The 12,816-nt window shown below is 41.5% G+C and overlaps 1 protein-coding gene across 1 annotated transcript in view; it reads left to right on the forward strand.

Moving 5' to 3' along the window:
* The window catches only part of ODAD3 (outer dynein arm docking complex subunit 3), a 60,952-nt gene that overhangs the window by 19,648 nt on the left and 28,488 nt on the right, over positions 1-12,816 (forward strand). The window contains exons 7-8 of the mRNA XM_082256663.1: positions 130-231; positions 12,435-12,560. Of these exons, the coding sequence (XP_082112789.1) occupies positions 130-231; positions 12,435-12,560 (228 nt within the window). The remainder of the gene's footprint in view (positions 1-129; positions 232-12,434; positions 12,561-12,816) is intronic.

The raw sequence follows: 12,816 nt of genomic DNA on the forward strand, positions 1-12,816 counted from the left end.
TTGTAAAGTGCAGCTGTGAAGTCAGCAGATAAAAGAAACCTGTGGAAGAATCAGGTTGGCAGCATTAGCTTTAGGTAGATTGGTGTTCACATTCCCCATTGCTAAAATGTCACTTTGTGCCTCGTACAGAATCTACGCATGTTGGAGAATCGCCTGGAGAAGGCACAGCTGAAACTACAAGAATCGGACCACATATACAATGTATACCAGAAGTTAAAGGACCATATGCAGGTGATTTACATATTATAAATCCTTCATCCCTGCATCCAGTGCAGGCACGGAGCAGGAGGAGACTAAAGCCAGCCATACATGGATCAACAGGGACCGGCCAAATTTGGATCCATGTATGGGCAGACTAGTTGTACACAAGTCAGTCTATCGATCAATTTGTGTACAACAGCCTGTAAAGTTTTTGCTGAACAATCAGTGGTACTGGCTATAGCCATCAACACTGATCGTTGTATTCTGACGGCGGGGAAGTTTCCCTGCTGCCAGAATACAATAAGTCAGTGGGCAGGATTCCCCCATCCGCATTGAATGTGTGGATGGGGGAATCGGCTCATTTTTTTTCCGTTCAACCAACTTCCCTGCCGTTTCATCATCTCTGGCCGGCTTTACAGGTACATTGTTAATACAAAGAGTGGAATTTATTAAGAATGGTGCAGCCAGAATCTGGAGCAGCTGTTCATGGCAACCAATCAGCTTATAGCTTTCATTTTCAAACTTAAAGTGGTTGTAAACCTCAGACATGAAATATGAACAAAGCATATCACTCTATAGTGTGTACATGTCTCCATTAAGAGCAATAAGTGTAATTTCTGTCTGCTGCCTCCTTCCTCTGCTATCAGCATGAATCCCTTCTGTTTTCCTGACACCAAGAAAAAAAAGGTGACAGGGGTGGGATCTCCAGCTGATTGACAGCCTCAGCTTTGTTCCTGTGTGATGTGTGGAGGGGGGTGTGTCTTTTTCCTCCAGTCAGCTCTCACTGAGCTCTGCAGAACGTGATTTCAGCTCTCCGCCCCCCTTTTTTTTAAACTCACAGACAAGCTTTATAAATTCAGCACTTTCAACAGATGTAGAGGAGACAGAGCTGCAGATAAACAGGTACACCTTATGTAGGAGTATTCTTTTCATCTCTGTGTATCACCTGAGGCCAGTCACTTTACTGGGTATATGTAAGGGTTTAAAACCACTTTAACTAAGTAAGCTGAAACTGGAAGCTGATGGGTTACTATGCACAGCTGCTTCAGAATCTATCTGGTCCAGTTTTAGTACATTACCCCCCATTGTTACTAAATTTCTGTATATTAAAATCACAGCCTTTGTCGTGGTGGACTCAGGAGCATTCTTACCCTAAGGCAACATTTAAAGCTGAGTTCAAGGCAAACAGCTAAATATGCATATGCAAAAATGTGAGAACTGTTTTACCTGCCAAATGATTTGAGGTTTTACGTACAGGGATTGAAGGAGTTTTTTACCAAATCAAATTTAAGTACTTATGCATTTAATGATGTATGAGGACCCATTCACACTGTTGTGTTGCAGGAACATGTGGCAAAACTCATTAAAGAGGTTGTAAACCCATGAACGTTTTTTTTTTTTTCTGTAAACTGAAAGAGAAACCCATAATGAGCTAGTATGCATCGCATACTAGCTCATTATGAAATACTTACCTAAGAACGAGCCCCCGCCGTGCCGCCCGCTCACCTGTATGACGGGCGACATGTCCAGTCACCCGTCTTCCGGGATCGCTGCATCCGGCCATCTGATTGGCCGGAGCCGCGGTGACGTCACTCCCGCGCACGCGTGCAGGAGCCGACGGTCACGGCACAGGGCTCTGAAGAAATGGCACCAGCGGCCGTTCCTTCAGAGCGCATGCGCCAGTGATGTCACTGGCTGCATGTAAGGTAAATATTTCCTAAACGGTGCATGTTTAGGAGATATTTACAGTACCTATAGGTAAGCCTTATCATAGGTAAAAGTGTCAGAGGAGGGTTTACTTCCTCTTTAAATGCAATTACAATGCAATGTCAGTCATTCTGAATGGCACTTCAACACACCTTGCCAACAGACATGTGTTGAGGTGCCAGAAATGGTGCATGAAATATATTGAGTTGGCAGCCTATTCATTTTCAACAGGCTGCCTTAACACACATTGACGCACAGCATAATGTGTGTCAACGCACCTATGTTAACACACAGTAATGGTGTAAATGGGCCCTTATGAATACAGGGCAGCATTACTTTGTGTCTTTTAAGTCTGCCTGGAGTTTAGCTTTAAATTGCCAACCCATGATGACAAGACTTGACCCCTCTTGATAAGGCCCACTCTTTTGAATTGTGTCCATGTTTTTTTTTTTTTTTGCTAGTATGGAGACTAGACATGTACGATTAATTTAGTTATAAATCAAAATTCAGACAACATTTTGGTTATTTGAAGATTTGGATGTATTCGAATCTTTGAATCACAATAGTAACAAATTTCAACAGATCCAAAAATAAATTATAACAAAAACACTAAATTGATTCATATTCATTTTTTACATTCGGGTGACAGGATCTGATAGGTAGGCTTTTTGTTAATGTTTGAAGTAGCCGAAATAACATAACAACATAACCAATGATCCGGATTGATTCCCATGTTATAGTTTTTTTCGGATGACAGTAGCGCGGTAGTCTTTGACTCTTGGATAATCAGCCAATTCTTTTGCATTAACATTTTTCATTATTATAAAAAAAATGCACTACATACGAAATGGAAGCATATTGCAATAAATACAGTAAGGTTGAAAAGTTAAATAAGATCATGATTCCTGCTTATTGTGTTAGGGTTGGATGGAGATGGATCCATCAAAATCTCTGAATCATAATATAACGAATAAATACAATCATTTTGGGCTCTTTCACACGGACGTTCCGTATGTCCGTAAATCACCCTATCCGTTTGCGGGTGATTTACGGACATAATGAATGTCTATTGGATTGCGGATGTCAGTGGATGACCAACCCGCTGACATCCGATTTTCATCCTTTCAGTTCTGTTCCATTTTTTGGAACGGAACAGAACCCTATTTTTGTTCCGTTTAAAAAAACGGAACGGACGCAAAATCGGATGTCAGCGGTGTCATCCGCTGACATCCGCAATCCCCATAGACATACATTATGTCCGTATATCATCCGCAAATGGATGGGATGATATGCGGACATACGGACCGGATGACACAAGTGTCATCCGTGTCCGTGAAAAAAAAAAAAAAGTGCCGGAGTGGATCGCAATACGGTCCGCTCCGTGTGAAAGAGCCCTAATTCCGTTCCATTCATTACTTCTGGATGCACATGACTCCAGTCGATATCATCCAGTCAGCTCGATCCATTTCTCTTTGTGGTTTGGACTAGCAGGGATGTACATAAATCATCTCCGTAATAACAAAATAACAGGTTAAAACTAAAATAGCCAATCTTCCAAAGTAACTTCTGAACATACGAATCAACTCGGAACAACTAATATACGAAACAAATCCTGAAAACGAATCATCCTAAAAAAAACGAATATGACGGAAAAAAATTATTTACTTAAGGAATGAATCTGAAACCAAATGAACTTTTTCCGTCGCGCACATCTCGACTTTAATTGAAACTAAACTGTGGTACATCTTGTGAGGACCTTAGAGGGCGCCACCTGAATGTCTTACTTTAGCTCATGGCTTTACAGCTGTGGTCTGAGTATGCCTCTCTTTGCATTTCAGTGTGAAGTATTTCAAGATGCATTTACCACTTTTTTAAAGATTATTTGTACTTTTGTATTAGATAATAAGAACAGGTGTCACCACAGCATGCACCCAGGGCCGCTGATAGGGGGGGGTCCACCAGCCCTCCTTTGGGGGGCCCGGGCACACAGGGGGGCCCCAACAGCATGGGGAATCTTTGTGGTCGGGAGGAGGGGCAATTACAGAAGGAAGCCCTGAGCGACTCTCTACAGCGCCTGAACGCCAGTTTCAACTGCTGTAGGGAGAGACACAGACACAGGGCATCCTTCCTGTAATTGCTTCTCCGACACCGATCACCCCTCCATGTTCTGCCTGCTTCTGATCCCCCTCCCCGTGTGCCCCCCTATCACTGTGACACCCCTCTCCCACAGCTCTGCTGGCTTCCCTGCCCTGAAAAAAAAAATTAAGAAATTGTAAAAAAAAATATAATAATAATTAAACATAGTAATAAATAATTGTAAAAAATAATAATAATTGAACATAGTAATAAATAATTGTAAAAAATAATAATAATTAAACATAGTAATAAATAATTGTAAAAAAATAATAATAATTAAACATAGTAATAAATAATTGTAAAAAAATAATAATAATTAAACATAGTAATAAATAATTGTAAAAAAAATGTAAAATAACATAATTGTAAACCTTTTTAACATTTAAAAAAAAAAAGTTATACATTTTATTTTTAAAAATTGTAAAAAACAATTAAAAAAGGGCTAATTCACACAGGTTCTCTGTTATGTTTGTGTCCGCTAATAATGATTTTAATGTATTTTAAGTGAAAATATTATCTTAATAAATTTGGGGGGGGGGGGGCTGCCAGGTAGGCTGTACAGGGCCCTGTGATTTCTAACAGCAGCCCTGCTTGCACCATTAGATACCTGTATGAACCTTTCTCTCACCATCTCTTCTATACACTGACCAGAATTCCTCTAGACATTTCAACAGTCTGAAATTCTTGTGTAGGGCTAAAGAGTTACCTTAGGCGAGGCCCCCCAAGGACGGCAAATTGACTGCTCAGGCACCAAGTGTTGAATTATGGGAGATGGGGGAAGGTCAGATTTGCTTCTGAAGGTGCTGGGTTTTTGTTGAGTTTATGGTGGCAGATCAGGGCAGAAGGATATCATAGCACAAGTAGTTTGATTTACAGTTGTTACTTTGTCTATTATGGACTTAAGAGCGCACTATAAATTGTGACATTTATATATTTTCGGCTGTTCCCTATGGTCCCAGATGGAAATATCCTTTTGTGCCATCCTTACCTATAGGTGGCTTTGACTTCCACAGTGCCCCCTGATGGATCCAGCAAGTGAGCCCTGCTCCATCCAAGCATGGCTACTGAACTTCACAGACCATACTTTTCTGGCCTTTGGTTTTAGGGCTTATTCAGCCTATGCAAAAAAACACAAGTGTTATGTTGTACAGGAACATACCTGCTGGAAAAACATTGTTTTCAATGGTTCGAATACCTGCCTTGCATGTGTAAGGGTAACCCCAAAACTCATGGGTTTCAGTAACATTTTGACTGTTGAAGCCAGATTGAAAATTATATTTATTAGACAAACATGTAGGTAAACATGTTTGGAGAGCAATTCAGTTACATACATTCTGTTGGCTTAATAAACATTGCTCTAACTTCCTAAGGACTTGTATTACAATTTATACATTCTGAAGAGGGTGGCACCTATCTATCTAAAGTTTCTTTGAAGTCACATCTTGATTGAAATGCGGAATAGTTGTTCACAAAGACGTGTAACTTCCAAGTTCGTTAATTGAACAAATCTTCAAAGGTCGAGATAGCAATCTTAAAGCGGAGTTCCGGGCACAAAATCGATATTTTTTTTTTTGTGCCCGTCCGCTTGTTCCCCCTCACCTGAAAAGGAATTGGATAGTTAGGTTTTTTTTTTTATTTACTCACTTTGTAATTGAAGATCGAATATACTCACCTAGTCTTCACTTCCTCCCTCTGTGCCGAGGCTCCGTCGTCACTTCCGAGCTTGCACTGATTCCTGGGAGCTGAACGTCATCGCTCCCAGGAATCAATGCGACGGCACCGGCCCCGCTCGTCACTTCCGGGCGACGCCGCATTCCCCTGCTAAACAGCTTCTGGGCATGCCCGGAAGTGACGAGAGGGGCCGGTGCAGGCGCATTCTGGGAGCATAAGACGCGGAAGAAGACGCCGAAGAGGACCGCGCCGGCTTCAGCTGCCCACAAGAGAGATGGAAACGCTGTGGAAGAAATTTTATAAGTGAGTATTTCTTCTAAAAGGTAAGTGCGAACCGGGACAGATCAGAGGCTAGCCATTGTGGAATGTACTAGCCCTGACTGTCCCGGGGGTATGTTTGTTGAAAAATGATTTCTGTGCCCGGAACTCCGCTTTAACAGCTGGAGCTGTAAATGGCTTTTGAATACAACAGCTGTTATACAATATGACTTCTCACAATATATACATCCAATATATCTGCTTAATTATAAATCCATGTTTGATAATCATAAATAAATATTTGATAAATAAAATGGCTGCTTCCCTTTTCCTCATCACAGGCATGTGGTAAAATAAATCTGTGCACATTTTTAGACATGAGGATATGCTTTAAGATCCTATTGAATTAGGAAACTAAAAAAAAAACATATGTGGACAGGCGTTTAAATGCACATTGTGTGCCAACAGGCATCTGAACACACACAGTAATGCAAATGATGTGAATGGGATCTCGATTACTATGCCACCATGACCATCCCTCTGCTTGGAGTATCATTAGAAAGATCAATGGGCACTAGAGGGAGCAAGATAATGTCAACTGAGCACAAGAATCACTGACTTCTATGAGCTCTCTGCCTGATCCTACTTCAGTAAACCTATTATTAAAATGCTTGCTCATTTCTCTTGCCCAAATACCAAACTAGTTAAAAAAAAGATAATGAAACCATAAACCAGAAAGAAAAAAATCACCATGCTTTAGTTTCATGACAAAAATTCCGGTCCTCCCCTACTCAAGCCATGGCATAAGTATTATGGTTTGTTTTATCTTTGTAATGTCCTGGTTCCCAAAGAGCATAGATGTTCTCACAAGGTTTGGGTGAGTACAAAAATTTAATGCAAATATATTTTTAGTGCTATACTCTTTTTGAACCAAATACCTTTGCAAACCCAGTTAATACCATTAGAATGGTGGTGGTGACATCATCACTGTACTGTATGTAGCCTGTACTGAGAGAATAGCTGTGGGAGGGACCCTGCAGCTCCACCCACTACAGGCTTCCTGCAGAAAACTACAGGAGGGGGTGGAGACAAGACCAGTCACCCTGCATAAGGAGAGAGAGCAGCCGTGACCAGTCTTTATTACAGGAAGCTCCTGTACAGAGGGAAAGTCTAACACTGGTTTACAACACAGATCTGGAAGGAATACACAAAGCACACGAAGATTCAAGGAAGAATACACATGCCTTTTGTATTTAGACAATATTTGCTTATTCCGGAGAAATGCTTTCCTAAAAAGGGCTGCTGACATCTGAACAGCGGCAGGTGATAGAAAGTTCACCCAGTACTGTTTTGTCTATGCAAACCTTTCTTTATCCTATATTGTTTTCAGATTCTTGCTTAGTATAACTCAGACAATGGTCACCAACTTTATTGTTCTAGCAGAAATTGGAATTTTCAGCATGCGTCAATTTTATACAGCTTTATATACAGCTGGCACTGCAGAATTTCTTAAATCTGAAATGGCAGTTTTCTGCTGTTTACCTTCCATAACATGGGAAATTATTGATCGTAATACATCTTCACAAATAAATTAGTACCCAATTGTGAAATGCATGAGTCACTGCATGTAAAAACAAAAACCATCAGCTGTGTGGCCAGGGGTTTTCATGCTTTATAAACTAAGGGATAGATTACTGTCCCTCAGACTTTAGGGGAGGCCGAACTGTGGCCAGTGGGGGTGAGAAAATATCATGGTGTTAGTGGAAGTAAACAATGCCTCAGGCTTGGTGATCAGTGGGAGGGGAACAATAGGAGGAGAAATAGTGCCCCATCATTGTTATTAGGTGGAGGAGTACAGAAAAGAAAAGAATCTGGAATCCGCTGCACTTCTTCAACCTTTAGTGTATGTTCCATAAAATCATCACAGACAGTGTGGGGTACAGCTGAAAGTTAACGCGTTTCGCGCTACAGCTAGCGCTTACTCATAACTTTTTATCCTCAGGACAGACATAACCAAATATATACTATCTGTATAACAATGAGGCATGATGTTGATTATTTGGAACATACAATAAAGGCTTTTCTGTAGCTTTGCAGACAAGCGGTGCTAGCACCTTCATCACAAGTGGCTAGTAGATGGAAAGCTAATCACTCACCTGGAGCGCCTTTGCTTGTGTGTAGTTTGAGGAGGAGTAGTGTCCCAATCATTCATATTAGTTGAAGAAATAGTGTCCCATCATTGGTATTATTTGGAGGACTAGTGCCCCATCATTGGTAAAGGTTGGAGGAATAGTGCCCCACCATTGGTATTAGTAGGAGGAATAGTGCCCCATCACTGGTATACGTTGGAGGAATAGTGCCCCATCATTGGTATTAGTTGAAGGAATAGTGCCCCACAATTGGTATTAGTTGAAGGAATAGTGCCCCATCATTGTTATTAGTTGGAGAAATAGTGCCCCATTATTTGTATAAGTTGAAGGAATAGTGGGCCATCATTGGTATTATAGTAGGAATAGTGCCCTATCATTGGTATTAGTTGAAGGAATAGTGGCCCATCAGTAATAGTAGGAGGAATAGTGGCCAATCATTCACATTAGTTGGAGGAATAGTGCCCCATCATTGCTTTTATTTGAAGGAATAGTGCCCATCGTTGGTATTAGTTGAAGGATTAGTGCTCTATCATTGGTTTTAGTTGAAGGAATAGTCCACCATCATTGGTATTAGTTGGAGGAATAGTGCCCCATAATTGGTATAGGTTGGAGGAATAGTGCCCCATCATTGGTATTTGTAGGAGGAATAGTGCCCCATTATTGGTATCAGTGGGAGGAATAGTGCCCCATCAATTGGTATTAGTTGAATGAATAGTCCCCCATCATTGGTATTAGTTGGAGGAATAGTGCCCCATCATTGGTATTAGTTGGAGGAATAGTGCCCCATCATTGGTATTAGTTGGAGGAATAGTGCCCCATCATTGGTATTGGTTGGAGGAATAGTACCCCATCATTAGTATTAGTTCAAAGAATAGTGCCCATCATTGGTATTAATAGGAGGAATAGTGGCTAATCATACACATTAGTTGGAGGAAAAATGCCCCATCATTGGTTTTAGTTGAAGGAATAGTGCCCCATCATTGGTATTATTTTGAAGAATAGTGCCCCATCATTGGTATTATTTGGAGGAATAGTGCCCCATCATTGGTATTAGTTGGAGGAATAGTGCCTCATCATTGGTATTAGTTGGAGGAATAGTGCCTCATCATTGGTATTAGTGGGAGGAATAGTGCCTCATCATTGGTATTAGTTGGAGGAATAGTGCCTCATCATTGGTATTAGTTGGAGGAATAGTGCCTCATCATTGGTATTAGTGGGAGGAATAGTGCCCCATCATTGGTATTATATGGAGGAATAGTGCCCCATCATTGGTATTAGTTGGAGGAATAGTGCCTCATCATTGGTATTAGTTGGAGGAATAGCACCCTATCATTGGTATTAGTAGGAGGAGTAGTGCCTCATCATTGGTATCAATGGCAGGAAAAGTGCCCCATCGTTGGTGTCAGTTTGGGGGGAATGGTGCCCCATTGTTGACGCCAGTGGGAGGAACTGTGTCCCATCATTGGTGTCAGTAGAAGGAACTATGCCCCTCTGTTGGTGTCCAGTAAGAGGAATAGTACCTCACAGCAGTGGGAGGAATAGTGCCTCAAGGGCCAGATAAGGGCAAGCAAAGGACTTCTGACCCACAGGCTGCAGTTTGGAGATCACTGATCTAGACATTGGCCTGTCAAGATTAATATAATACGTCTCTATTCATGTTTACCAAAATTAACTTTATTTCTACCCATCTGTTTAATATTATCAGTTCTCATTGCTGAAAATAATCATATTTATGGCAAATAATGGCTGAAAACAAAATGCCACCTCCAGTTGGGTACCTGGTACATTCTAGTATTGCATTACAACAGTCTTCCTTTGATTTCAGTAGTCAGAGCTCAGAATAAGTTGTTAATATTCACTGCATTTAAAGGAAAAATGGTTTTGCCTTTCTTTCGTTTTTTTATTTATCTTGGTCGACCTTAAAAGTGTTTTTTGTTTGGGTAGATAAATATTAAATATTGCATACGGATATGTACACTGCTCAAAAAAATTAAAGGACTACTTTGAAAACACATCATATCTCAATGCTGGATATCTATAATGATATGGACTGGGTAATGTGTTAGGAAGGAAAGGATGTCACATCGTTTGATGAAAATGAAAATGATCAACCTACAGAGGGCTGAATTCAAAGACACCCTGAAAATCAAAGTGAAAAAATGATGCAGCAGGCTAGTCCATTTTGCTGAAATTTCATTGCAGGAACTCAAAATGGTAGTTTGTATGGCCCCCACGTGCTTGTTTGCATGCCTTACAACGTCAGGGCATTCTCCTTTTGAGACGACAGATGGTGTCCTGGGGTATTTTCTCCCAGATCTGGACCAGGGCATCACTGAGCTCCTTAACAGACTGAGGTGCAACCTGGTGGTGTCAGATGGATGAAAACATAATGTCCCAAAGGTGTTCTATTGGATTTAGCTCAGGCGAGCGTGGGGACCATTTAATGGTATCAATTCCTTCATCCTCCAGGAACTGACTGCATACTCTCGCCACATGGGGCCGGGCATTGTCGTGCACCAGGAGGAACCCAGGACTCACTGCACCAGCGTAGGATCTGACAATGGGTCCAAGGATTTCATCCCGATATGTAATGGCAGTCAGGGTGCTATTTTCTAGCCTGTAGAGGTCTGTGCGTCCCTCCATGGATTTGCCTCCCCAGACCATCAGGGACCCACCACCAAACCAGTCATGATGAACGATGTTACAGGTAGCTTAAAGTTCTCCACGGCCCTTTCACGCCTGTCACATGTGCTCAGGGGGAACCTGCTCTCATCTGTGAAAAGCAAAGGGTGCCAGTGGCGAACCTGTCAATTCTGGTGTTCAATGGCAAATGCCAATCAAGCTCCATGGTGCCAGGCAGTGAGCACAGGGCCCTTTAGCGGACATTGGGCTCTCAGACCACCATCCTGAAGTCTGTTTCTGATTGTTATTCAGAGACATTCACACCAGTGACCTGCTGGAGGTCATTTTGTAGGGCTCTGGCAGTGCTCATCCTGTTCCTCCCTGCACAAAGGAGCAGATACCGGTCCTGCTGATAGGTTAGGGATCTTCGACAGCCCTGTACAGCTCTCCTAGAGTAACTGCCTGTCTCCTAGAATCTCCTCCATGCTCTTCAGACTGTGATGGGAGACACAGAAAATCTTATGGCAATGTCACATATTGATATGCCTTCCTGGAGGAGTTGGAATGCCTGTGAAACCTCTTCAGGTATCACCTCATGCTACCAGTAGTGTCACTGACCCTAGCCAAATGCAAAACTAGTAAAAAACAGTCAGAAAAGATGAGTAGCAGAAAAATGTCAGTGGCCTGCACCTGTAAAACCATTCTGTTTTGGAGGTTGTCTCGTTTTTTGAGCAGTGTATATCTAGCTAGTAGGTGGAACTTTTGTAAAAAGATTGGTGCTTACAGAGCTCAGCAGCTCAGGCTGAAATTTACATACAAATCAGCAAGAGACAGAGCAGTGACCCCTCTATGGGCTCATTCAGACAGGCGCTGAGACATATCCTCTGTGCTGAGCCACTTTTTGCTGAGTCTGCAACCACCTGGGAGCTGCGAGCAGGCAGCCCATAGGGGTGGATGCAGACACAGCAGCTGCACAGACACAGTTCCATGTCAAAATGTGAAATATGGACCCGCTTCGAGACCCCCGCAATGTTTTTCTATTCCTGGATTTGATATCTTTAATCCTACCTAGGTGACTACTTTTTTTGGTTTCTTGTATCCTAGAAATGCTGAATATTTGATTTTTTTTGCTTTCTTATCTCTAACTGTGATGACTGTAACACCAAAACCTGCTGCACTGCAGCTCTGGAAAATAATTTTGTAGGATTCTAATAAATGAAAATGTACATACAAAAATGTGATATGCAGACAGGAGAGGGTGCACGTATTGGAACGTAGACACACAAAAAGCATGAAGGACAGGGCTCAGCGCCAGTGCTATGACTCAAACTCGGTTCCATCCCGGGATTCAGTTATGCAAAGGAAGCTCCAGGCTCACAGCTACTGGTATGCTGTCTTATCTAACCCACAATGCTCAAGGAATCCTTTATCACGTGTTAAAAGTTTATGTAAAACAAAGATTTTACTAATATAGATAATAAAAAAGTCAGCTTTAAAACATAAACCTCCACCCCTGAGAACTATAGCAGAAGGAGTGTCTTCTAGTTTTTTTTTTTTTTATTCTTCTGTGTATACAGTATGACTTTTTATAAAGAGTATTTTGTTTCACATAAATGAGTGTTGTTATTCAATAGAGTTAGGTTATGTGGTTTGTTACTACATCTGCTGATGCTGACACTGTTTCTGCAGGAGGAAAGCCTGACTTTTCAATCACAGTTGGATCTCTTGGAGGCCGAAATACTTAGCCAGAGACAAGAAATGAAGGAACTTCAGATGGTGAACAAGGAGGCAGTGACATCCCGGGAAATGGCCCGAGTACGTGGTGGGGGAGAGTGACATGAACTATACTCGGGACTGTAGTATTGTCTGTATATTGTATAGGTCACCTTTATTACATAATATACATAGATATATGTGTATTATAGACCTCCTTTATTACATTATACACAAAGAAAACCACTCCGGAGATTGATTCCAGTCATATCTGTGTATTATACAGCTCCTTGATTAGAATATTCACAGAGCAGATTGTTTTGGAGAGGGATCCTATTCATATTTGTGTATTATACCG

Source organism: Pelophylax lessonae, assembly GCF_965119305.1.
Source record: "Pelophylax lessonae genome assembly, chromosome: 4".
In the NCBI taxonomy this organism is placed as follows: Eukaryota; Metazoa; Chordata; class Amphibia; order Anura; family Ranidae; genus Pelophylax; species Pelophylax lessonae.